Below are 27,984 nucleotides of genomic sequence, written 5' to 3'. Positions count from 1 at the left end.
TTGACCTGTTGATCACTTACACCACCATTATATTTTGCCTCCGTAGCTATCCAAGCACCACCGAGCTCCAACCTCCCTGCCATCATGGCCAGCTAGGCAGCTTACAATCCGGGGCCATAACACAAAGCTTAGCAACCATCGTAGGACTTTTTTATAACGATTGATTGCATTGACAGTAATGTACAATCAATTGTGAACATCGAGCGGACAATTGTTAATCTTTGTGTTATTGGACCCTGCTCAGGCACCTGACCTACTAACTAAAAAAGAGAGTGCTTTATGAAGACGTCATTACGGCATTATGCGCTATATAAAGGTTGAATATTGTAATTATTATTACTATAATTATGATATTAGGATTTTAATGTGTGACAGGGAACGATTACCCTCATAAAGCATAATAGATACTCTGTAATGAAATTGAAAAGAAGTTCACACAGATTCATTGAGAGTTGAAGATATAGTGCTATTATTCAACCAAATAATTACCCATTATGTATTATGTGTTAAAAACACCCCAGCAATGCTTTTACCGATATGTTGTACTTTTGCAATTGCATTTATTTCTTGATATATGACTGTCGGAAAAAAAACTGATGCTTGATTTCACCTTTTCTCTGTAGATGCGTTATGACTGATGAAAAAAGTTATGATTTTATGCTGGGAAAAAAAATTATTCAATCTTTCATGCCTTGAGAATTTAAGTGCACCTAAATTGTACCTCATGAAGAGACTATAGACATTATTCAATTCAGATCTATGATTTGTGTAGTTTACAATACTTATGTCAATGTCTTTCCTTTCCTTTATGTGAATAATTTGTGAAAATAACATTCCTTTATATGCTCTCTCCCCACTCGGGTGGGCTTGGCAATGTATTTTGGGGTTGTCTGTCCGTCCGTCCATCCCATTTCTGTTCTCGCGACAGCTTGATAAACCATTCAAGGTTTCGGCTCAACTTCAAGCTTGGTTCATTTACGCATGTGGGAGTGAATATGATCTGAATAGATTTAGGGGTCACAAGGTCACAGGGGTTAATGTTTGAATATTTTAAGTTGGGTGATATGATGGAGGTAAAAAGGAAAGTTGAAGGTAATATCATCTTGCTGTGGGAAACGCAGAGGCATAAGTTTAGACTTAATTCGGTCAATCCTTCAAGTTTACCGTTTAATTTTTTTTAATGTGTTTGTTCCATAACAAACATTCATAAGATTTTTTAGAACTAGAGTAAGCACCAATGAAGAAGAATTGTATCATGTATTTAAAATTTGTGTTGTAAAATGTTGTAAATGTCACCATTATATACAAATCAAATCTAAAAGAGATATATATACATTGTTTTATACTGTAGAAAAAAACTGCATGAAATTATAATCTAATCTATAGAATGCATGGCAAAAAAGTGTTATTTAATTTCAATTGAAGCCAAAATGTTTCTTTTACACAGAAATCTTTCATACTAGCTTTATAAAGCAAAGCAAAAATCTGATTTGATTGGAGATGTAAAAATTGAACATGGCCCTGGGAAGCGGTGAAGCACCCCCAAGATTATCCTAGGCAGCCCCCCTGGAATTCTGGCAGGTGTAGCAAAATGGAGAAATATAACCAAAATGACATACATTTTTTAGTGAAACCTTTTTTGGGGGCTTGTCAAATTTCTCTGGACCAAAATGACCTCCATTTTGTGGAGTGAAACTTTTTTTTTTTTTTTTTTTGCTTTTCAAATTTACATTTGCACTCCCTGTAAAAAAATAATTCCCCGACATTGAAGGACTGTGGACTAGTGGTTTTGATCATGCACTGTGATCAGAGGATCATGGGCTCAAATCACAGCTGAGGTGTTTTCTTCAGCTAGAAATGGATACTAGTATTACCCTGGTGTTAGCTCGGGCTACCACTTTGCAGAGTGGATATATTGTAATATTATTACAGGTAGGAATTATGTTTCTTCTGCTAACCTTGAGCAAGAAAACTAAAAACTGAAGATTAATTGCATAATTTCTATGTTTTGAACCATTTTGCTCATTCCTCCATCATCCTTTTATACTGTTTTACCATAGAGCTATAGCTCTATGGTTTTACTATTCCATTTTAAGGATCAGTATCATGGACAATTTGATCGAAGGCAAATGAGATCATCAAACTACTCTATTTCAGTCAGATTTAATAGAATCTGTATTTTCAAGGATGATCTTATTAATTATATGCTTGAAATAAAGACATACGAATGCAATCAGATTTATAGTTTTTGTTAATATTCTTTTATTACATTTTCTGTACAAGTGTGCTGTAATGATGAGAAATTCTGGAAAAAGTTTGCTTCTAGATTGCAGTGTTTAGCATGAACAAGGCAATTTGTAGATAAATTGATAGGAAGAATGTTTATTCTATACAACCTTAAAACTTTTCATCTAAATAACAGCTAAGCTGCTTACAAAAGTCGCATCCATCAGCCTAACCAGATGCACAATAACACGGCATCGAATCAGATGTAAGAATTCCGAGTAGCTTATAATAATAATCTGAACTGTTTCATGAAATGCTCCAGCAAATTCATATCAAGATGGCCAGAATCATGAATTGCATACCAAAAATGGCCATGGATCTTGTCAAAAGTCAAAATATAGGTATATTACTCATTTTTCTGGCCAAGGCTTTTCAGTTGTAAGTTGAAATCTTTAGCCCGAGCACAAGACCATGAGAAAGATGAATTCCTGGGCCCCGTCTCACAAAGAGTTGCGATAGATCCAATCAACCACAACAATGGATGGCCAGCAACATCAACATCTAAAATGCATATTTGTTCATTATATTTTCGAGATATGATGTATATTCACACATTCATCGTTTTCTTGAAGATTCAGTGTGATTCTCTTTGTTTACAAAGGAAATTGTGGAAATTTCCTGGAGAAAAATTTATGATATGGATGGATTTCCATACAGTTGAGATTGATTGGATCAATCATAACTCTCTGTAAGACGGGGCCCTGGTATCGCAGCTGACAAATCTATCTACTTTTACCCATAATGCATCACATAAGAACTACTGTAGTAATGACTTGCAATGGATGCTAACCTGATAGATATGGCAACGTCCTTCAATTAAGTGAATTTACCACAATGGATTCAATATTCAAAACAAAATCAAGATTATAAAAATATTGCACCAACATGATATGATATATATAAGGAAGAATTCTAGCACATATATGTAAATTTATAAAGTTAAAATTTATCAGCATTTAATGTGGAAGATAGTATTTCAAACTAAGGGGGAATTGCAGGAAACTTGAATTTTGTCAATTAAAAAATGCTGACCTCAATCAATCTTACGATTGATTGAGGTCTGCTTTAGGCAACAGAAAATATTAATTGAAGTGATGAAAATTGATCTATCACTAGCAAGTCAATTTGAGATCACAAACTTATAACAAGTCTTGAAATTGTGATTGAAAATCTGCTTTGTACAACAAAGAGTATAAATTGATTTTGATAAAGATAATTTTGATCAATCAATTGCAAGTCAATTCACGATCACAAAATCAAGACAGGTTTGAATTGCAAATTTGCAATTGGTTGAAAATATTTTTTGTACAACAGAGAGTTTGAATTTATTTAAAATTGTAATAAATCAACCTATAACTATGAAATTGATATTTGAAATTGCATTTAAATGAGTTTCTAGCAACGCCCCCTTATACTACCAAGGCATCAATATTTTTGAATACTTATAGCTGTGCAAAGGTAGGCTATGGACGGAAATAGGATACAAATAAGTAGTGATGAAGCATAAAACTGCATGGAATTTACAAAGTTAAATATCTCCCAATCTCAGATTATCTTATTCAGAATATAATATACACATCCTGCATCAATATATTACAACCATATTAAGTATTTATAATTTTACAATATATACATAAATATACAATTTCTCTTTAAATAGAAATCACAGGTAAAAAGCACTGAAATTTTCACTACACGAGTACAATATATTCTAATACAAGTGTTAAAGGTCATGTCTATCTAAGACTTTGTAAACCTTGATCAATATTACTATGCCAGTGACCCAAATAGCTTGTCTTGGCCATTAATGTTTTATTGTACAGAGTTGTGCAGTGCAGCTGGCTTATTAGCATATCTTTGTTCTCATTCATGTGCTTCATAAGTTTACATGGCTCAGTCTTAGACTCACTGCAAGTTCTAAATTCTGCTCCGTATATATTATGAGGATCCGATGGTTTGAATAGTTTTCTAGCAATGTCTTTGTCGTTAAGAGGGGAATGCAATATCTAAGTAGCTAGCCTGCTAGCTATGCCAACAGGGTCTGGCAATGGCAGTATGTTTAGTCTGTGCTTCTTGAAAGTGGGCGTGGCAGTTTCTTTTAATTTGTAGTTTGCACCAAATATATCTCTACTGGACATGGACTGCAGCTCCTGTCTACCAAGATTTCTTATCAACAGTTAAACTGCAAGTGAATTTGAATTGTTACTCTATTGTAATAGTTTCTATCATAAACAATGGCTTTGTAACATGGGAAATCGACCTGATTAGTGTAAACAATTTGAGTTAATAGATAAGATTTTATTAACCCAGAAAGTAATCCATGTCTAACCTGGTGTGCGCATGAGTGTATGTGTATTTCCAATATCTAAGTGAGTTTTATAAGACAAAGTCAAGCACCAAATACGATAAATACAATGGTACTGGGATATTTCAAATCCTTCTGGGTTTTGAAAGCCTAATACTCTTGCAACAGAAGTTGAAGGCACCTTTCTCCTTGGAAATTATATTCCAAAAACACCATAATCTCGCAAATAACTTGCACCATATGAAAGCGGAAGAAGTGAAATTTTTGAAAGGAACACTTGTTTTCTGGTATTAGTTAATGGCATGATGCATGTTTTGCAACAGTCCTTGAACTATGTTTTCGCTCTGAAAGAGGAAGAAGTAAAGTTGTGTAAAAAAATTTTTTCTTGCATAATTTGACAGCATTGCATGTCTTCTGCAATAGTCTTTGAACTATCTTCTGTATGAATTTCCAATACTCGAAGCACCTGTAAAGCAAGGAAAACACTTTGGAATGACAAAGAGAGTATACATATACACATATTGGTGTAAAAGCAGAAGAGGTGAAGTAGTGCAAGACGTACATTTGTTTTTTAGCATTACTTGACAACATGGTCTGTCTTTTGCAATAGTCTTTTATAAACTATAACTTTCTGAATTTCCACCAACTCGAAGCATCTTCAATGCAAGAAGGACACTTAAAATGACGAGAGTTCACACATAGGTGTAACAAATGATCAGAATGAACAGTTTACATGGCGGACTCTAGAACTTTCTTCTTCTGCGTCGCATTCTTCCTGGTCTCTCCCATGTCGAGGAACTTCTCTCTATCAGGGTAATAAAACTCGGTGTGAACGTGGGCAGGGTAGATGCCAGGTGGGGGTTTGTGGAAGCACACGTTGCCCGGTCTAAGCTTGCTAGGTTCTTGGTAAGGCTTGGCGGGCATGTTCCTGAAGAGATGGTTGTCCCTGTCTGCGGTGGCTAGAGGCTCGATGTGACGTTTGTGCATTGGTCCTCGATCTTTGTGGTAAAGCCTGTCCAGACGTAAACAAGGGGAAATTGGAAGAGTGTGAAATATTTAGGTTGGTTCAGAGTGTCCCTTTCTGTCATTCTACACAAAACTAATGCAGTGAAATTGTTATAGTATAAATATATTTTTGTAAATTATATCATTTTCCCACCAAATCAAACGAGTTAATTGGTAAACAAATCCCCATATTCAATATATTTAGATAGTTTTACCTCTATTTATTCATATTAAAATACATCCAAATTTCAACACATATTAACAAATCACCTTGAAAAGATTTTCATCTTCAAGAAATATCTTCAGAACATGCAATTCTTGGATTCAAAGGAATTTGCTGGAAATTGTTATTCAAAAGCAGTTCAGGTACTCTAAATGAATTTTCAAAGAGTATATTGAGTATTGATGGGGAAACAATATTTACCTAAAATCATATCCCTTGAGTTCCTCAAACTTGGCATGTTCCATATCCCTGATGGGTATTCTGTTACTGGAGAGGGCCAGGCTGGCATGGGGGTAGGCACCGGGCATGAAGTTTGGTCTCTCTCCAAGCATGGATGCCCTATCACTGTTGACCTCAGGGATAGGCAGCCCCGCCTCCCTGGCTGCCGTGTCAACCGATGGGTTCATGACAACGGACAGCGCAGGCATGTCCTGGAAGTTCTCCTGCACCAGTGACAGTTTCTCGGCGTCATCCTTGAGCAGGCCACGGAGACGGTCGATCTGATTGCTGGACTTGAACCCTGCCGCCATCAGCTCCGTATCCGGGGCGACCCGGTGAAAGTGCATCCGCGTATCGTACACTTTGACCTTCGACCTCCAGACGTCTTGTTCGGTGTTCTTGACGGCCTGTTTTTCCCCCTTGAGGGTGTCGCCGGCGAGATGGATGGTGATTGGTGGGACAGGCTGAAAGCCGCCTGGGAGGGGCTTCCGCCAGAGGTTCATATCCTGGTCCCGTTGCGCCCATTCGTAACGGTTGCGATATTCTAGGGTTGGCTTCAAGACGTTGGCATGCAAGACGTTTTCTATCCAGGACTGCAAATATACCATGTATTTCAAAAAGAAGATTACATTAAATTCACAACATATTACAATACTTAGGGATGTATAACCAATAAAAATGTGTTAATACACTAAGGTCTAGTTTCTTTTAATACATTACATTGAATATAATTTCTGAACATAATGCAATCACATATGGTTACAAGATATGGTTTTGCAACTTTACAAGAGAAAAGGCAATAAGAATTTCGTCAATTGGCAATCCAGCATTATATAATTACAAGTGAGCTCAAGATGACCCATTAATTAATGAATTTCCTCACAATTCTCAATAGAAATAATAAATGAAAATAAATGTAAAATTTACAACTTTTTCCTAGACTGACTTTAACAACAAGTGGAATGCCTCTGGCCGTCTCACCTGCATCACGCGATTCAATATAGCAGCAGTGCTGATTTTGAAAACTACTATAACTCGCACAAGATGTTCAGTGATACTTGGTTACTCTTATTTCCACGTTTTATGAACTAGACCAATACACTTATAGAGATATGATGGCAATTCAACAAATACCCCCAACGTGGCCAAAGTTCTTTGACCTTACATGACCTTTGACCTTGATCATGTGACCTGAAACTCGCACAGGATGTTCAGTGATACTTGATTACTATTATGTCCAAGTTTTATGAACTAGACCAACACACTTTCAAATTTATGGCTGTAATTCAACAAATACCCCAATTTGGCCAAAGTTCATTGACCCTAAATGACCTTTGACCTTGATCATGTGACCTGAAACTTGCACAGGATGTTCAGTAATACTTGATTACTATTATGTCCAAGTTTCATGAATCAGATCCATAAACTTTCAAAGTTATGATGGTAATTCAACAGATACCCCCAATTCGGCCAAAGTTCATTGACCCTAAATGACCTTTGACCTTGGTCATGTGATGTGAAACTCATGCAGGATATTCAGTGATACTTGATTAACCTTATGTATAAGTTTCATGAACTAGGTCCATATATTTTCTAAGTTATGATGACATTTCAAAAACTTAACCTTAGGTTAAGATTTTGATGTTGATTCCCCCAACATGGTCTAAGTTCATTGACCCTAAATGACTTTTGACCTTGGTCATGTGACATGAAACTCAGGCAGGATGTTCAGTAATACTTGATTAACCTTATGGCCAAGTTTCATGAACTAGGCCCATATACTTTCTAAGTTATGCTGTCATTTCAAAAACTTAACCTCAGGTTAAGATTTGGTGTTGACGCCGCCGTCGCCGTCGCCGCCGTCGGAAAAGCGGCGCCTATAGTCTCACTCTGCTATGCAGGTGAGACAAAAATGCTCAACTCACCTCCTTTAGTTCATCCCTTCTTGCTGGGTCTGGTTTCATGGGATGGACGTTACTCTCTATTGCTGATGGGATGCCAGGGTAGATGAAACCATCTTCGGCCTGCCACATGTCCTTTGATCTCTGTTCCTCTGCCTTCTTGACTGCCTCCACATTGACAGGAACAACAGAAGCAGAGTTGAAGTCCTTGCAGTAGGTGAACCTTCTGTCTGGTTCCTGGAAGATAAAAGATTTACAAAAAAAGGAATGTTACAAGGGCTAAAAATTTAAAGAGGAAACACACACAGAGTTGAAATCCTGGAAGGTTACCATATTGAGTATAGAAAAGGGAAATAATTTTTCCTTAAGTACTAGGGTTAAAGGAAAATGAAATTTTTGGAGCAAGATAGCTTGTGTGAAAACAGAAAAATCAAAGAAACAGATCAACGAAAGTTTGAGAAAAATTGAATGAATAATAAGAAAGTTATGAGCATTTGAAGTTTAGATCATTATTGTAATGTAGATCCTCCTATTGGCAACGCGACAAAAATGTGTGATATCACATGTGAACAACTTTCTCATTGCTTTTGTATATATTTCACTTAAACTGCCTCTTTTATCACATCTATCAGTAGATCATTAATTCTTTATAGAGGAGGACTTGTAATACAGATTTTCAAAGAATATATTATGGATAAAGAGTTTGTATCACCATAAGAGCAAAAAGAGACATTTTGGGGGTATTTTATAGTCCATCAAAGGGAAAGTTGTTCACATGGGACATCACACAAATCTGTCGCATTGCCAATGGGAGGATCTTCATACAATTTGCTTCTGATTCCTCGTACCCGACATTCTTGGGGGGATAGGTCCTTCTCACATGCTGCGGCCAAGTTGTGGAATCAACTTCCTCAGTCACTTCGCTCCATTAAAGTACATGAAACATTTAAAGTACACCTTAAGACCTATATGTTCAACCTTTAATATCTTCACAACTAACTCTATATACACTGTATAATTATGTACATTTTTAAAGAAATAATATTTGTTTTGTATGCATTTAAGGTACACTCTGTGTCATCACACGCTGGTCTGACTAGCTTCCTATGGGGGCTGGTGCCCTTATTTGCTAGAGCTCCTGTGAGTACTGAGCTGACCGGGCTTGCCCCTTAAATTGTTGGTGAACGGGGCAGCAAGCACAAGGGCACCAGGCCCCACCAGGATGTAGCTGGGAATTTCCAGGATGATACTTGTAGTGACTCAAGATTTCTATTTATATCTAAGTAGCTGTTTGTAATGTACGTGTATATAATATTTGCTATCTAAAGGAACTGTTGCTGGCCTAGCGCCATGAGCGTCTCTGGACGGTGTGCGCGCTATATAAAATATCACTATTATTATTATTATTATTATTATTATAGCATTAGTGATCACAATATTCAAATGCTCATAACTTTCTCATTATTTGTCCAATTTTTCTCAAACTTTCTTTGATCTTATTCTTTGATTTTTCTCTTTCCACACAAGCCCACTTGTTCCAAGGGTTTCATTCCCCTTTAAGCTATAACCACAATAATATTATCTACACTGCACCACAGTCCCTGTGTGATAAGTATGAGTGCAAAATAGCTGGTCATTATCTCCTTACTGGAAGTTTGCCTTTCAATGGTGCATTATGAATACAAATATATAATCCTTCCTTTAATAAAAATAATAGGCATTTGTATAGCGCCATCTACAGTGGAGCGTTGTGGCCCAGTGGATTAGTTTTTTTGGACTTTGAAACAGAGGGTCGTGGGTTCGAATCCCAGCCATGGCGTAATTTCCTTTAGCAAGAAACTGATCCACAGTGTGCTGCACTCAACCCAGGTGAGGTAAATGGGTACCGGTAGGAAGTAATTCCATAAAAAGCTGTGTGCGCTATGAACGCCTAGCTTAGCCGGGTAATATAGGAGCGCCTTGAGCACCTAACAAGGTGGATATGTGCGCAATATAAATACCCTATATTATTATCTAACTAGAAACAATCTATTCCGAGGCGCATTGTTATTATCATTATTACCCCGGCCTTAGCTAGAGCTGCCTTTCAGCGCTCGTGCATTCAAGGAATTAATCCTGCCGGGTACCCATTCACCTCACCTGGGTCGAGTGCAGCTCAGTGTGGATGAATTTCTTGCTGAAAGAAAACACGAGATACTTTTGATACACTCCCCATCCCCCCATAAAATGAGAAAAGACATCACTACTTACTTGTGCGAGTTCCTGTCTTAGTAGTTCCTTGGCTTGTTCAGTAGCATTGAGTGTCTGTGTGCTGTAATTATGGGCCACACCATTAACAGGCTCAATCCGAATGGTACGTGGTTTAACCTTCTTAGCCGTATTCTCCTCGCTTATCTTGTTCACATGATTCTGTCCCAAAGAAAAACAAATGAAAAAAGTTCAGATAGCATGAGAAAACAATTTTCTTTTTACAATCATTAAATTTTACCTGCTTTGGAAAGCTTTCACTTACGAAGCTGCAAGCTTCATCAGATCTTTGCATTTAACCATTTCAGTGAAGTTAAGATATTGTATTGTAAAAATTCAGAATAACTTTAAAATATCCTTTAAACCTTTTAAAAAATAGAGTTATAAAACCTTCAACATTTTGCATACCCTTGCAAAAAAACTTGAAAGATAACAAGGATTTTCCATTTCTTTTTAAATTTCCATTCTGAATACATGCAGTCCTTAATGAAAAGGAAGATACCCAATATGCCTAGCAGATTCTATCCTGAATGCTGTAATTTCAGCTATTTAAATCAAATTTATTGTTATTATTATCAAGGAAAAGATATGTTGACTAACAATGTTCTCTTTGATAAAATCATGCATAGGACCCATGAGTTCCATCTGTTCTTTATACATGATGTAGTCCGGATTATAGATCTGTAGTGGGGTCCAGATCCTACGAGGTCTAAGACTAGGTAAGACCTGAGAGGCAGAGTGAGATCTGACGGCATCCTCACTCAGGTACACCGGCTCATCACGCTCCTTCAAATCTGAAACATATCAAAGATAATGATAATAATAATTGCTTCTATGGTCATCAGATTCTTGCACACAATAAAAGTACTTTCTCCACTCCCTAAGGAGCATTCCCACAAAATTTCATACAGCTAGTTGCTGAATGGAATAGAAACCAATGATGGAAAACTTTTTTCAAAAAAATTTGGTGACATCTTTTTGTGAAACATTTGAAAAATATTGGGCAACCTATATTGCGCATTTCAAAATTAATTGCATAGCTCAAATAAAATAAAGTATTTTGACATTTTTGAGGGATAAAATGAGTTAGATATCTGAAAAAATACTGATCTAAATATCTTTAACAACTTATCAATATAGCACTGTAATCTGTACATGTAAAGGGGCGATTCCATAAAGTATGTACGTCCAACCCCCTATGATCAGTGGAACCTTACAGAAATGTAAGTTTATTTTCAAGTTTATAGAAAAAAAAAATAATTGAAATGCTTTCATATTATCAAGGCTCAAGCAGTTTTATAAAAAGGAAAAAAAAAATGGGGGGTGGAAACACAAAAAGGTTGGTTATTTTATGGAATTACCAAAAAAACATTATAATTAAGCCCCCTCCTCCATCTCATCAAGACATGAACTCACCTTCAAAGTCGGCTGTGGTGAGAGGAACACCAAACTCTCGACTTAATGAGACGATAGACTCAGCAGAAGGATACAGGTCATTCTTACTAACATTCCTCAGTTTATCTTGATTTACCAACTGTGAAAGCATCAAAAGAATTGGAAACAAAAGTAAAAAACAGAGTGAGAATACTTTTTTTTTTTTTACATCTATGAAGTATTATGAGGGATTAATTTGTTGAAAATAAAAAAATTGCTTTTGAGGAAATGAGAGGTATATTGCATCTCATCCCCTTTAAATCAAAGACACAAATTGTAAGACTTGGTAACAAAAATAATTGAGCATCTCTCTTTGTTGAAGAGATTCACAATAATAATAAAAAATAAATGATATGACAAACAGTTCTCTCAGATAATGTTTGAAGCTTTTTCGTGGTGGTATAAAGTTGTTACAGTTCTAGTATACTGTAAAAGTGGAAATTTTTGCGGTGTGCAAATTTTTGCGGATTTCGAGGCAAGATCGGCGAGCATGAATTTATGAGCATCTATTTTAATGCAAGTTTTGAACCGCAGTTCAATTGAGTATATCGTTTTGGCAAAGAGACTGCATTATCTAAGCAAGCAAGCTTGAGCTCCAAAATCGTATGCATCGCGAGAATTTGTTCCAATGCGATCATTTTTTTTAAACACTCGCAGATCGGTATTTAAATTATGATTTTGCTTGAAATATATGTTGTTTTTTGCTTTTTGACTGGTGAGTGTTTAGATCAGTTTATTTTTTAAGAAGATGTCTTGTCGATCACCCAGGTTTGTTGCTTGATCCCATGCACTTGGATTAGCCGTAATCCCCCCAGTCCTTACCCGGTGCTAGGCCGTCTATACCAGGCCAGCAGCACCTCCGTTTTGCCTTCCCAGATGTCCGCCCCGCAAAGAAAAGTTGCACTATATGTCACAAAAGCTCATGATTGGATCAAAACAATGCTGAATTACGCCGCTTTAGAGCAAGAATTATGATCAGAAAATACAATTTTGTTGCTGAAATGTTAATCAAAACCAATCACAGATGGGGAAGAAGGAAGTGACTTTGTGATTATGGAGTGTGCAGCGCGAATTCAAGAACCCGCAAATATGTTTTGAAGCCGCCAAGCGCGAAAAATTACAGTAGCACATATTACATTATGATATATCATCTATATGCACTTTCAGAGGACTTGGATATCATCAAGCAAGCTTTAGTGTTTATGCTGCACAAAGCACTGCCAGGTATCCATTCTCCTCACCTGGGTTGAGTGCAACACAATGTGGATCAATTTATCACCTGATCAAGTTTGATGAGTGCCTCAAAGCAAGGTCTTGGCACCATGTCCCTGACGTACAGCAAAGGCTGCTTAACAATGACAGACATAGGCTCATGAAGCTTGATACGACACAGGTCAACATCGAGGGCAGCATACTTCCTCTCGCTAAACATCATATCGGAGTTGTACAGGGCCTCGAAAATTACTCCATCTGTACGTACAAAGGACAAATTCAGAGTATAGGGAAGGAAATGAAAAATTACCCAACATTAACACTTGCTCCTGTTTTAATTTCCTAAAAGATAAAAGATCAGAAAATTGATTACGATAGCGTAAATTGTTCAGGATGAGTTGCTTTCTTTGAAAAACAATCTCATGAGCAGAGAACACTGTCCTTTATTTCACAGTATGCATTGTTTTTTCAAGGTTTAGTGCTTAGAATGCTAAAATTCAATTGCCCAATCCAACTTTTTAAAATGAAATGATCAATATATATATCTGGAATACACTATGTGACGTAAATCAATTTTTTTTTTCAAATAGCCTATAACTGAATATCACAGGAATGCAACCACAGGAGAACAACCCCCACCCCCTCAGATATTATTCCAACCTGAAAATTTCCAAGAGGGCAGGGCAAGTCTACTAAGAGGAAACCTATCCCAAATGAAATCTCTGCGGGAACGATGTCACAGAGCCATCATCGAGGCAAAAGTTGATAGATTACCTTGTTTTTGTGGTCTGGGCAGACTGCACCATAAATTGTTGATTGAATAATCCCTTAGTCCCTCCAACACAAAAATGTGTTTCTCTCCGTCTAGGATCTGGAAACCAGTTACGATGTCTAGGTCGGAACTCTTCTGCTGAGCCCTGGAGAGGATGGAAGAAATAGAAAACTTTCATAATCATCACAGCTCTAAAACCATTTTCTCTTATGCAACATCCGTTTAATCAATTTGAGATTAAGATGAGTTGAAGGGATAATCTACTATACTTTTTTAGATTAGCTCGAATGGATATGCCTTTCACTGCATTCTAGATTGCTTCAGGACTACCATGTGTGTTTACATACAATATTCTGTGTATACCTATCAAAGTAAAAATAACATTCATCATGTTAAGCAGGGCCTGTTGTGAGAACAGTCTTCAGGACTAAAGTGGTTACCAAGGTAATCACGACATCATCATCATCATCATCACCATCACCATTATCATTATTAACAAAGAAGCTCTTTCACCCCCATTTAATTTCTCCTGCTTTTAAGCTCAGAATTCGTATGATTTGGATGCCCTTTCATATTTCTGTCATAATTTGTTAAGCAAATACTATTTGTAAGAGTTGGCAGTCCCGACCATAGCCGTTGGTGTACTTACGGTGAGAGTTTGTAGGTGGATAAAGCTGCTTCTACAATATGGTCTGGAAGATGTGCTAGGTCTAGGGCTGCAGCATTGATTGATGTTACTAATCTCAGAAGCTGATGAAGGAATTTTGTATTCTTGTAGTCAAAGATGTAGATGATACGAGAGAATGGGCTCTGGCAATCAAAATGAATAATATCACAGTAATTAAAGTTAGAAAGAAAATACAGGAAGATGATCTTGAAACGAGCTCAAAATGGCAAACAAGTGGAATGCCTCTGGCTGTCTCACCTGCATCACGCGATTCAATATAGCAGCAGTGCTGACTTTGAAAACTACTATAAAATAATTATTCACAAAAACACCATTCATATAATGATACAATATTACGTTCATTGACATTTGACCTTGATCATGTGATCTAAAACTTGTCAGTGTGTGTGTGTGTGTGTATTTGAGTTTTGTCAGACGTGTATCAATCAGATATGATTATTTACGTCTGGGACCGACCTTTAACGTCACCATCCGAAAGACGTGACCAGGGCTCGAACCTCTGCATCAATTTGTAACTTCCCCGCATAGCTTGGATTACAGGCGCACGCCACAACGCCCAGTTGTGATACTTGATTACCCCTATATCCACATTTTATACACTATATACTTTGAAAGTTATGACAGCAATCTAATAACTACCTCTAAAATGGCCAAAGTTCAATTACCTTAAATGACCTGAAAATCGCACAAGATGTTCAGTGATACTTGGTTACTCTTATGTCTACATTTTATGAACTAGACCAATACACTTACAGAGATATGATGGTAATTCAACAAATACCTCCAATATGGCCAAAGTTCATTGACCTTAAATGACCTTTGTCATGTGACCTGAAACTCGGACAGGATGTTCAAAGGTACTTGATTACTCTTATGGCCAAGTTTCATGAATCAGATCCATAAACTTTCAAAGTAATGATGGTAATTCAACAGATACCCCATTATGGCCAAAGTTCATTGACCTTTGACGTTGGTCATGTGACCTGAAATTCGCACAGGATGTTCAGTGATACTTGATTACTCTTATGTCCAAGTTTTATGAACTAGACCAATAAACTTTCAAAGTTATGATGGTAATTCAACAAATACCCCCAATTTGGCCAAAGTTCATAAATCCTAAATGACCTTTGACCTTAATCATGTGACCTGAAACTTGCACAGGATGTTCAGTGATACTTGACTACTATTATGTCCAAGTTTCATGAATCAGATCCATAAACTTTCAAAGTTATGATGGTAATTCAACAGATACCCCAATTTGGCCAAAGTTCATTGACCCTAAATGACCTTTGACCATGGTCATGTGACGTGAAACTCAAGCAGGATATTAAGTAATACTTGATTAACCTTATGTCCAAGTTTCATGAACTAGGTCCATATATTTTCAAAGTTATGATGACATATCAAAAACTTAACCTTAGGTTAAGATTTTGATGTTGATTCCCCAACATGGTCTAAGTTCATTGACCCTAAATGACCTTTGACCTTGGTCATGTGACCTGAAACTCAGGCAGGATGTTCAGTAATACTTGATTAGTCTCACTCTGCTATGCAGGTGAGACAAAAACTCACATTCTTTCTTCAAAATTCAAAACAGTTGAGAGGTCTGTATTTTTTTTTTTACCTCTGCTGGAGTTTCCACCTCTGGTTTAGATTGCACTTTCTGTGGGGTCGTGATAGCATGGGCAACCTCTAGTCTGACCTTTAACCTTGCATCTGAATCAATGTAGTGTCCAACAGGCAATGGCTCATCTTCTGCAAAAGGACAAATATCATGTAATACGGTGATATACTGTATGGCAATGTGGATCTACTGATCATCTATTTATTGTATTGTAAACTTGCAATCAAAGATCAATTCTAACTGTAGCAATCAATTGATACATCTGTTGCAAGAAGTAAACCATCATTCCATAGTAAATCTGCAATTAATTGCAAGACTTATTATCAATATTGGGTACTACAATTGGGTTGCAACTGATTGCAAGATTTATTAAAAATGAGAACTACAATTGAGCTGCGGCTGATTACAAGAGCTATAAACATTTGGAACCAAAATTTTTAATTGATTTGTAAGACTCTTGTAGCTCATCATTAGACATTTAAGTTCCTTTTTTTGTTCCAAATGCCTTTTAGCTTTTTTAAGCAGTCCATCAAGGAAAATATGGATTATTTTTTTGCCCCACTTCTCATTGGATAACGCTGGATCAGCCCTTACAGTATATTATACAAAATAATCATAGCAATCAATCATAGAAAGAAGTCTTGTTCTTCTGTGTCAATCATTTTCACATACAATTGAATGTCAGATATTAGGCCAGAACTTGGCAAATTGCACAGCCTTCTTATTTACAACCCTCGGGTCTGATTGGCTACATTGTTCATTGAGGTCGGGGGCATTCATATAAATAATACTTACTTGGTCCATCGGCTGCGTTGGACACACCAATCAGCCTGTTGTTCTTGACACCTCTCCCCAAGAGGTCAGGAAGAGGGCAGTTATGGATGGGTGATGTCTGATAGATGATCTTCTCACCAAGAAGCAAGCCAGATAGGTCAATCTTGGCGATGCCATACGGATCCCATGGTTTTATTCTTCCCTTGAAAGGATTATGTGTAGTTCTCTTACCTAATATGACACAAACAATAGACAGAAATCATAAGATTTGGAAGGATTGTATGTAGTTTTCTTACTTTAGGGTAGAAACAATACATAGAAATCATAATATTTGAAAGGATTGTGTGTAATTCTCTTACCTTCAATAGGGTAGAAACAATGGACAGAAATCAAAAGATTTGAAAAGATTATGTGCAGTTCTCTCAACTTAATTAAGACAGAAAGAATAGACAGAAATCACAAGATTTGTAAACAAATTAATAAATCAATCAATCTCAGCGATGCATTTGGATTCCATAATTTGATTCTTCCTTTGAAAAGATTGTATTTTGGTCTCTTACCTTCGGCCAGAAAAAAGTCTGTAAGATTTGTTAACCCTTTAAGAACAAAGTGACCATATTTCCTGGTTTGCTGGAACAGTTCCAAGACAGGATTTTTTTCTTCAGATAACAGCACTTCTACCAATAATTTTATGAAGAGCTTTATAAGAGAACATAATCTCTAAGCACTTTACAGTTTACAGGTATGCATGGGGGTGTTGTGGTCTTGTGGTTACGACTCTCGTCTCTAAATCAGAGGGACATGGGTTTGAATCCCAGCCATGGTGTGTTTTCTTTCAGCAAGAAATTCACCCACATTGTGCTGCACTTAACCCAGGTGAGGTGAATGGGTGCCTAGCAGGATAAACTCCTTGAAATGCACTGAGCGCTGGAAGGCAGCTTGAGCTAAAAATAATAACGATGCGCCTTGGAATAGATTATTTCTGGATAGATGGCGGAATATAAATGCCTATTATCATATTATTAGCTCGTTCTTTGTATCTTCGTTTTCCCACATACAATGTATACATTCAAGCAAGAGTTTCAAAACTCAATTGCAGGACAAACTACATATAGGCTTTCACATCATACCAGGTACCAATTTAACACCTTGGTAGAGAGTGGCAAAAGGTGGATTACATTCTTGCCAAAGGACATTAGGCCATGGGGGGAGGGGGATTTGAACTCACGATCCTCTGACAAGGCAAGGGTCAGAACCATGACACTCCCACATTGATCACTACTATCTTAAAATGTTAAGCAATCACTTACTTGCCACCATGCCCACATTGCTAATCTTATCATCCTCTGTATCTTCACCGAACAGAGTTGGTTTCTGCTTGATATCTTCAGGTCTTCGGTCTCGGTCATGTACCTGGATCTCTAACGGAGCTCCACGTAGGTACTCCAGCAGTTCTCCTTTTGGAATGATACCTGAATAATAATGATAATGGATATGATTTATAATGCATCAAATCTACTCTGTAGAGTGCTGAAAGCCCAGTGAAAAAAGAACGAACATACACACAATACAGGAAGAAAAAAGGACGACTAAAATACAAATAAAAATTGCAAGTATTATAGCGCGTAGTTTTAGAAGTAGAAGAAGTAGTAGTAGTAGTAGTAGTAGTAGAAGTAGTAGATGTAGTATGTATGTGTCAACTATTATTACTACCAATGTTACTAAACTTGGCTATGCATATTCTTGGTATCAACCAAAATTAGTGATATTAAAGAACCCTTCATTATTGTACAAAAACAGTTCAAAATCATGAGCAGTCCAATCACCAAGTAAACATGAAAAACTATCTTCACCAAACTCACCTAGCAGCTCCACATTGACGTCATCCCAGTAGATATTCTTACTGTGTTCCCTCCTAACACTCATATATTCTGGTTGCTTGTAGAACTTATATGATGTATAAACCGGCAAACATCTCCTCTCAAGCTCAGCATGACTGAGAGGTGTGTCGGGCATATCTAAGGCAGAGACGACCTTGAGGACCAAGGGGTTAAGGTCCAATCGTTGGTCAGGGGACATAAGAGGGCCGTCTAGGGAGACGGTGATGAAAACGTCTCGGATCCCTACAACCGGTGAATCTAGGCGATTGGTGACCGTCTTCAAATCTACAAGTATTCCAAATTCATGAATACAATATATTGAAATAAAAACACAATACGAAAATCAATATAAAAAGTATGTTTACATAGGAAGGAATACAAATAAAACTAACAAATGTAAGATTAGTGAACAATAAATAAGTGGAGGCCTCTGGCAGTCTCGCCTGCATTACGCGAATCAATATAGCGGCAGTGCTGACTTTGAAAACTACTATAAAATAATTATTCACAAAAAATACCATTTATATAATGATATAATACTATGTTCATTGACCATATATGACATTTGACCTTGATCATGTGACCTCAGACTTGTCAGTGATACTTGATTACCCGTATGTCCACATTTCATGATATATATCCATAAACTTTCAAAGTTATAATGGCAATTCAACAATTACCCCCAACATGGCCTAAGTTCATTGACCTTTGGCCTTGGTCATGTGACCTGAAATTTGCACGAGATGTTCAGTGATACTTGATTACTCTTATGTCCAAGTTTTATGAACTAGATCCATAAACATTCAAAGTTATGATGGTAATTAAACAATACCCCCAAATTGGCCAAAGTTCATTGACCCTAAATTACCTCTGACCTTCGTCATGTGACCTGAAACTCGGGCAGGATATTCAATAATACTTGATTAACCTTATCTCCACGTTTCATGAGCTAGGTCCATATACTTTAAGTTATGATGTCATTTAAAAAACTTAACCTTGGTTAAGATTTCAATGTTGACAACGCCGCCGCCGTCAGAAAAGCGGCGCCTGTCGTCTCGCTCTGCTATGCAGGCGAGAATAAAATGACTTATCAAGGCTTTGAAAATCAAGGACTAGCTTTGAAAGTATTTGTTTCAACTTGAAATAAGCACAATATATCACATTTTTTTCAATGAGAGTATTTAAAGGTAGAAATATATCTACCAATTGATTTTTACCTGCAAATAGTAACTTCATCCTGATGGGAATACAGGCATTGCCAAACTTCTTGATGTGTGCGGCATTTGCAGCTGCAGCTTGCTCAGCTTTATAAGATTTCCTCTTGGCTTCTCGCTGCATTGGTGAATCCTTGAATACTCTCCGCGTTCCTGGAAGATTCAAAAGAAAATGAAAATAAATATGTAAAAGAGAGAGAGAATATTTGGAAGGGTATTGACAAATGATTCATGATTTGAGGATCAAACAATCATTTTTGTACTGCTAATTCTTGAATCTACTTACAATGTACATACATACTCTAGGCTAGGAGGTTTCCACTTGAATATTGACTGGGGTATCTTGAGATTCACGACTCATGTCCTCTTTTATAAATTCTTTTCCCTGTTTCCCCTTTTTTGCTCTACCTTTTTCTCATTTACAATCGCCCCCCCCCCCCCCCGGGCACTGCCTCTTGACTTCATGTCTCTTCTTTTGCTACTTAGCTGGCAAATTATCATACTCTGCATCTTAACAATCCTTTCCTTTGGCTTAGTTTTCTTGAAATTAATCAATCAAAATCTGCCCTGGTTGTCTGTTACTTCTTCTCTCTAATTATCTTTAGCGGTATAAATGCTGAACATTTTTGGTATCATTACTAACAGGAACTAATCAATTCCATGTTTCTGTAGGAAGTGTCAATAGTGATCACACACACACCTGAGCAAGGGGTAGCTCCGTCAATTTCTCCTTCTTTTCCCTGTAAAGCCGACAAGCTCTCCTTCTTTTGCTTGCTATCTTTGCCATGTGGAGGTGAACTAGCTGCTCTCTGGGACAGTTTGGATGTTGTAGTGCTCTCTGCCTTGCTCATTTTCCTTGCAGATTGGGATTTATGATGCAAATGTTGGGGTTTGACGATGTGTTCTGAAGCATGCGGGGGTTTTGGCAATAGCGCCTTGGAACCTTCACGAGACTGTGTGTGACTGTGCTTTGCATCATGAACAAGTCTCCCTTTTTCATCTGTAAAAAAATATTATTGACACTATAAAAAAATATTGACGGTTTGGAAATGATGACCTTTTAATTTAATTTAACATAGATGATGCTTATGAGTTCATTATGTAGTTTTGATTTGTTGAAAAAGAATAACAAAACTGATTATACCAAAGGTACATAATTGATGTATGGCATGTCTCATTGTTATTATTGTTATCATCTTATTTTATTCATCACCATCATTACCACCACCACCACCACCATCATCATCATCATCATCATCATCAGCATCATCAGCAGCAGCAGCATCATCACCATCACCATCACCATCATCATCATCACATTCACTTTCATCATCACCAGAATCCCTATTGAAATGATTACTGCACCATTTCTATAATAATCATTATTTATTATCACTCTCTCATCTAATAGAATCCTAACATCACTAGCATCATTCTTATTTCACCATCACCACACCTTACATCGTACCTCTTTTCTGGTACTGCTTCATATCTCCAAGTTCAGGCGGTCCCTTTGTCGGCACCGGTCTATCCAGGCAGAACTTTTTTGGTTGCAAGGCTTCATAACTCCTTGACTGCTTGAGAACCAGCGATCTCACCCCACCGATGTCCTGGGCATCCTCTCCAGGCTTACCCTGGGGCAGGCGGAAAGCCTTGGGGCGGTCGAAGCGGGCCTTGGGGGAGACCTTCTCTTTTGATTCCCAAACCCGTAGTTCGAGGGTATGATTGAAAAGCTTCAGAAGAAGGTCCCTGGTGACGTGAAGTTTGTGGCTGAAAATAGGAATTGATAATAATAATAATGATGATAAATTTCTGATTTTATATAGTACAAATCACATCGGAAAGTTGCCTTTAAGTTATAATATGACTACCCTGGTCATTGGATTCGGACTTAATCACAATTGCAGTGATGTACTTTCTTCACTTCCCTAGAGTATTCCAGCAATGAGTAATCAAGAAGCCAATGTCATCAATGTTTGTATCCTACGTGTAACCATTTAATATCTCGGTGGAGAAATGGCCACGTGTGAATCGACGCTATGCCAAAGAATGATACTCTACAATTTGCCACTCTCCAACCGGGTGTAGTAAAAGGGGCTAACCAACAGGAAAATATTCCTTGAATGCCCACATACTCCATCAGGGCTCAGTGCTGTTTAGGCTGGGTCAATACTATGTAGTGATAAGAAACAATTAAGCCCGTATAGATGTTAGTCTGCAAGCTCAGACTCCGATTGGACACTTCACACTTATCCCATGTCTTTGATGAAAACAAAGACTACAAACTCCCTGTCTACATTCTTGGTAGAAACATCCACAGTATCTGAGTGAATCTAGTCTCCTTCAGATTCTGCATTATGCACTATATGAAATCAATCCAAGGGTATGTGCCTGCAGACTATATAAATGTTACATTATATTATCATAATTTTCCAAGTGTCATTTTTGCACTTTGCAACAAAAAACATTTCAATTGATATTGTTACCTATGAGAGCAGGCGATTCAAGTAAGATCTCCTAAGCCCAGTACGAATGTTGCATATCATTATCATAATTTTCCAATTTAATGTCATTTACAGACCTTTCAACATAAACATTTGATTCATGCGTTTACCTATGAGACCACGCAATCCATGTCAGATCCCCTTCTTGCCATGTCTTCAGCACCTTGGAGTCATGCTCAGTGTAGATCTTAGCTGCCATGCCAAAGGTCACGACATCCGTTCTTATGGGGTCGGCATCATCAGGGAGTAGGTGGTACTGGCAGTGGTAGTAGCCTTGTGCCTTGGGCGCCTCAACTATCCTCTGTTTCTTCTTCTTCATCACGTCCTCCAATTTCGGCATGTCCGGGTCGTCCACTGTTGAATAAACATATGAAAATAATGGTATATTGACATTCCTCGCTAGCAATAATCAATACTCAAGAAAATAATAACTTTCATTTTTTTTATTACTTCATTAAAACTCATAAAGCAAAATATATGTTCAACAATTATAGCCCTAACAGAGCTGCCAAGTTGTATTTTGCATTTTCAGTATTCTTATCCCCCAAAATCAGTATTTTGACCAAATAATCAGTATTTTTACCATGTGAGATAAATATTTTGTATTTTTCTCCAAAAAAGTGTATTTCATAATAAAATGCTTGGCGCACTCGCCCATCACGGCGCTCAAGCTGCATGCAAGCTAAAATGTGCACTGCTCTTGCAGATGAAAAAAAAAAAACATTGAAACTTGTGTATATCTCACCTTGGTTTTAAAAAAATGATTTAAAAAAAAACAAGTTACCTGAAATTACATTGATCTAATAACCATATTTGTGTACGTTTTATGAAATAGAGACATAGAGAGATGATTTTTCTCAATAAATTTCGATTTTGTAAAAAAAAAAAAAAAAAAAAAAAAAAAAGTTTTTTTTTTTTTTTTTTTTTTTTTTTTTTTTTTTAAATACAAAAAACGTATTTTTTAAAGAAAAAACGTACTGCCGTATTTTGGTTGCAAAAACGTACTAAATACGGAAAAATCGTACTACTTGGCAGCTCTGCTAAGACTATCTATTTTCACTTTTTGAATATTCAATCCTATAACAACAATAATTGTGAAGAAAATGTTACATGCCAAGGCAAAAATTGCTAATCAAATCACCCCCTGAGAAAAAAAAAACCCAGTGTGCTGCACTCAACCCCCGGGGGGGCCACTTACATTGACGAGTGGATACCATGCGCGACCAAAAAAACACGTAAAAAGGATGTCTTTTTCAAGATAGGGCACGTTACGTACGTAACGTGATAAGGGTGTCAAAAACACAAAAATAATGAAAAAAGTGTATCTATTTCGCTAGTGAAGCTACGTGTTTAAGGTCAAATTTGCGGGGATGATAAAACAAAATTAAAATGTTTTATAAAGGATGTCCTTTTTGGCTTTTTTGCCCCAACACTACGTGTTTACGCGAGGTGTGGACGATGAGGCCGTACTGTGTAAAGGTAAAACCGACGACCGACGGACCCGTGAAATAACAATGAAATATCGCTGTACTTTTTTAGGGGTTCATTTCAGGGAATACTTGCCAAGAGTATCGTTTTGTTTCCAATACTTGTTAAGGGTAGGGTTTCAGACGCCAATACTTGTTAAGGGGTGCATTTTCAGAATATGAAAAATACGTGTTTAGGGTGCTTTTCGAGACCCCATGGTCGCGCATGGTATCCACTCGTCAATGGAAGTGGCCCCCCCGGGACTCAACCCAGGCAATGTGAACGGGTACAAAGCAGGATTAATTCCTTGAATGCCCCGAGCGCTAGAATGAGCAGCTTGAGCTAAAGCCGGGTTAATATTTCATAGCGCACCTTGCAATAGATTATATCTAGAAAGATGGAGCTATATAATAATAATACTATTATTTATAGATTAGATTTACCTGTTGGTATCGCTTTAGCGATCACAACTGAGAGGGTAACAGTATGTTCACCATCAGGTATCACAGGTTCATCTTTCTTCTTCTTGCCCCGCCATCTTCTTGAAGAATGAATCTCGGTGGAGCTGAAGGAGTCGGCCGTCTCGGTTGCTTCCGACGTTTCCTCTTCATCCTTGGATTGTGTACTTATCTGTAGGAGAGAGAGGGGTGTGTAAAGTATGTAATTAACACTGCATGATACACACTATGGTGGAACCTGCATATATAGACCATCCAAGCAAGACAAGGAAAACTGTCCTAATCAAGTGGCCTTGATAAACCAGGTTTATTTAACACATGTCTCAATGGGAAAAGAGAAACCAAATTTGGGGTTGTTAAAGACAGGTGGTCCTTTAATCAGGTGATTGCTACTAGAACCAGGATTACTATACTTTGCTAATCTCATACAACTACATTCCCATACAGATTTGCAAATAATATACTGATTTGATGCTTGAATCCCATTTTATTTTCATGCAGGTCGAAAACGAGTTATGAAATATTTTGTAATCTACAAATATCAAACATGTAACTAAGCAGGATTTTCATGGATAAATGGCCTGAATTCCAAATCTGTGGTCGAAGTTGACAGCTGTTTTGGTTCTATAATTGCTAATTAATGTTTTGTTTAGTAACCGCTTGAAAAAAAAATGGACACATTAACTTATTGTAAAATAAATCCACTGACAATTAAGCTACATTTTTCAACAACGATGAATTTAATTTCACAGCTCCGATAAGTATGTAAGACTGATTAATAGCAACCTGTGATCCATTCTGCTCATCTGATCCTTCCTTCATCTTCTCTCCTTCTTCGCCAGTGGTTTCTGACTTTCCAGCGATTGAACCATTTCCATCTTGAGATGCAGACTTCAGACTTTCTTCTTCTGCTTGAAGACTCTCTCCTTCTAGAGATGGAATTGAGCCATCTGCTTGTTTTTCACTCTCCCCAACGACTGATCCACTGTCGTTGGAAGGCTTTTCATCTTGCACTGTTTCTGACATCTTGCTTTTAAAGTCTTTTTTTTTATTGAAGTTTCATGCTGCAGCCTAAAATGGAAAAAATATTGGTAGACCCTCTGATGTTTCAGTAGTATATCTCACAAGCAAACAGACATTATGGATTTGAAAGGTTTAGTTACAGTATAATAGCAATAAACATAAATAGAATCAAATAGATGTACCCACCATATAAAAAAAATTCAAAAGTGTTTTTTGTAAAAATTAATTAGGAAAGAAAGTTAGGGCCTAGATGTCATAAGTAACCCACTGCACTGTCTATGTCAATCTTTACCAATCATGTAGACTCTGGGTCTACCGGAGACAGGGTGGCCGCCGACTGGGGAATGCGATCGCGGTATAAAGTGGTGGTCAACCTTGACCACCGCGATTGCTATCACTTTTATCAGACAATTTTTGCGATAAAAAAGGTAAGTCCCATCAGTCCTTTTTACATAATATGTATGGATTAAAATGGTTTGTGCAAAATAGTTACAGGATGGGAATAACCCTTAAGAGTTAAGTGGCCGCACACCAACGCAGATACTCTAGATCTAGATAAAAAAAAAACCTCAAGCTACATCATGTACAAATTGGGTGAGATATGGTCTGGACAGCAAAATGCTATATAAGAAGGGTCTAACTTAGATCTAGCGTTACAGTCAGTCATGTCAGTGCCACATTTTGCTCAATTTTATTCATAATTAATATCTGCTTGCAAAGTGATGATATTGTGATGCTTATTGAGAAGTTCAGACTTCAGATAATTTCATTTTGGAAGGGGTGCTAAAAACGTGATAAATTTGCTGGACTTTTAAAGTTTTTACTTTTTTGTCAATTTTTTTTTTAATGAATAGGCCTAGGGCTAGGCCTACCGGTACCATACTGAACTCATATTCATAATCATAACATGCCTAAACGGGCTAAAGAAACTAGGCCTAATGCTACAGTACTGGGTAGTTTTTAGGTCGCTTTTCATGTTAATGATATCAGATTTTAATAAAGATATTGATTGTCCGCGAAGTTTGGACTCACTCACTGCACTGGCAAAGTCAAAGATTACATTCCGATTGAGACAGGCGAGTGCCCACGGTGGGAGACGCCCGGGCTGCCCCGCACGATGTTGACAAGATTACCCTTGGCTTGACTTGTTCGGTCTGCGAGCGACGCCAAATGAACAAGTGTGAAATTAGGACACTATCTAACTGGTTATAACCTAATTTTCCATACAATATATAACATAGGAAAGCATAAAACATATTTATTTAATAAAAATGAAAAAAATCACCTTTCAAAACTTCAATAATAATCAGTGAACTTACACTAGGGGGTAGGCCTACAGATTTCTTAATCAAAACGGGTCTGCTCGCTGCACTGCGAGCGGCAAGTTGATATGACAACGCAAATGGACTGAATTTGGCGACCATAAATTGAATCTGCGTCCAAATAATTATGGTGTCGTGAAGAAAATTTTCTCGAAGAGAAAGAAACTTTTTTTTGTTCGCAATATATGCATTGTTCGGGGCATTGTTGGGATTTTTTAACAAAGAAGAGTCACAGAGGGTTGTTTTAATAAAGAAGAACAGATTTTACTTTGCTTTAAAATATATTCAATTCAATCTTGCTCGATATAACGGGAATCGTGTTTTGTCGGTTTTGTCAGCATGTATCATTATGTATATATTTTTTTCTTTCCGTATAAAAACTGAAATCGATCTTTTGCAAATCTACCGTTTTCTCTATTAAAAAAAAAAAAAAACAACCTACAATATGCCATCAATCAGGGACGGATCCAGGATTTTTCGAAAGTGGAGGGGGCAAATTTTTCTAAGGAAAAATTTGACAAGCCCCCAAAAAAGGGTTTTAACCAAAAATTTCGAGGATTTCGTCCACGAAAAAATTGACAAGCAAAAAAAAAGTATTCACTTTCAAAAAGGGGGCACACTTCTGTTTTAACGGCATTTTACATTACAAAATGTTTATTGTGCCTCTCAAACCCCCCTTGATTTGCCTGTACCATCAATAACTCCTATATATACACAAAAAAGTAAGTCCCTCCTAAATCAAATTGCTGTAACTTTTGAAGGGAATTATTTTGAGATATGATATTTCGTAGGTGGTTTTCTACACTCATTAAGCAATTCCTGGAAAAAAAAGATTGATCGGTTGAGTCATGCATGAGTAATTAAAGATTGAATTAAAAATGGCCATTTTTGAAAGTCACAAGAGTCGTTTTTCAGATCGTGTAAATACAAAGTTGGGCAAAAGTTGATTTTATGTAAATTTTATGGTGTTAATGCTGTTTTACTCATTTAGCCACTCCACACACAATTTTGATATCGTATGTTTATGGTTACGTGAGCACACTGTATTGTGACGTATCATCAAAGCGGTTTATGGTAGAATCATCTACAACTTGTTAGAAAATGTTAAAATTTGAAAATGTTGGTGGCTCCCCCGATTATAGGCCCTCCCCCATTTTAATATTCTGGATCCACCACTGATTTGTCCATAAATTAAACTGATCCTTATAAATTGTTAGGAAAAGAATACATTTATGCATTATGAAGAGTATTCCCAAGTTTTCGAATGTGCTCGCTCAACCATGAAAATGTTAAAAGTTCGGATAGTGTGTGGTGATAGAAATGATTAAATATTTAAAAATACCCCTTTTCCCACTTTGACGCGTGCTCACTCATCCATAAATAAACAAGTCGATTTCATTTTTGCACAGAATTCTGCCCATAGATT

General features: G+C 37.1%; 2 protein-coding genes across 6 annotated transcripts in view; one reads left to right on the top strand and one right to left on the bottom strand.

The window, feature by feature from the left end:
• The window catches only part of LOC129255694 (WASH complex subunit 4-like), a 45,616-nt gene extending 43,378 nt beyond the window's left edge, over window positions 1-2,238 (top strand). For both annotated transcript variants that reach the window (XM_064096828.1, XM_064096827.1), the window contains exon 36: window positions 47-2,238. In XM_064096828.1, coding sequence (XP_063952898.1) covers window positions 47-96 — 50 coding nt within the window. In that variant the 3' untranslated portion in view covers window positions 97-2,238. The remainder of the gene's footprint in view (window positions 1-46) is intronic.
• On the bottom strand, window positions 2,239-26,645 carry LOC129255695 (uncharacterized). Of its 4 annotated transcripts, none has more exons than XR_010293037.1 (21): window positions 26,556-26,640; window positions 25,000-25,284; window positions 24,199-24,385; window positions 22,399-22,642; window positions 21,253-21,554; window positions 20,485-20,784; window positions 19,788-19,937; window positions 18,553-18,855; window positions 18,001-18,162; window positions 16,712-16,921; window positions 15,917-16,047; window positions 14,254-14,414; window positions 13,607-13,749; window positions 12,900-13,090; window positions 11,603-11,720; window positions 10,787-10,980; window positions 10,190-10,348; window positions 7,964-8,176; window positions 6,021-6,631; window positions 3,705-5,603; window positions 2,239-3,267 (listed from the first exon to the last, which is right to left on the bottom strand). XR_010293037.1 is itself a non-coding variant. In XM_064096825.1 (20 exons), the coding sequence occupies exons 2-20, from the start codon at window positions 25,237-25,239 to the stop codon at window positions 5,321-5,323; spliced, it is 4,302 nt and encodes a 1,433-aa protein (XP_063952895.1). In that variant the 5' UTR covers window positions 25,240-25,284; window positions 26,556-26,645; the 3' UTR covers window positions 2,239-5,320. The 4 variants fall into 4 exon arrangements, 2 of the variants coding, with proteins under 2 accessions (XP_063952895.1, XP_063952896.1); XR_010293038.1 differs by having other exon boundaries at window positions 26,522-26,602; XM_064096825.1 differs by having other exon boundaries at window positions 2,239-5,603; window positions 26,556-26,645.
• Window positions 26,646-27,984: the final 1,339 nt, after the last annotated feature.

The sequence above is a fragment of the Lytechinus pictus genome, chromosome 3 (genome assembly GCF_037042905.1).
Source record: "Lytechinus pictus isolate F3 Inbred chromosome 3, Lp3.0, whole genome shotgun sequence".
Taxonomy (NCBI): domain Eukaryota; kingdom Metazoa; phylum Echinodermata; class Echinoidea; order Temnopleuroida; family Toxopneustidae; genus Lytechinus; species Lytechinus pictus.
The sequence above is the reverse complement of the archived record's forward strand: the minus strand, read 5'-3'. Positions and strand labels throughout refer to the sequence as shown.

Coding starts and splice junctions, on each gene's coding strand:
- LOC129255695 (XM_064096825.1), bottom strand. CDS start 25,239: ATGTCAGAAACAGTGCAAGATGAAAAGCCTTCCAACGACAGTGGATCA. Junction 18,163..18,552: donor CGTCAATGTGGAGCTGCTAG/GTGAGTTTGGTG, acceptor ATTATTATTCAG/GTATCATTCCAAAAGGAGAA. Junction 8,177..10,189: donor TAAGACAGGAACTCGCACAA/GTAAGTAGTGAT, acceptor TTTATCTTCCAG/GAACCAGACAGAAGGTTCAC.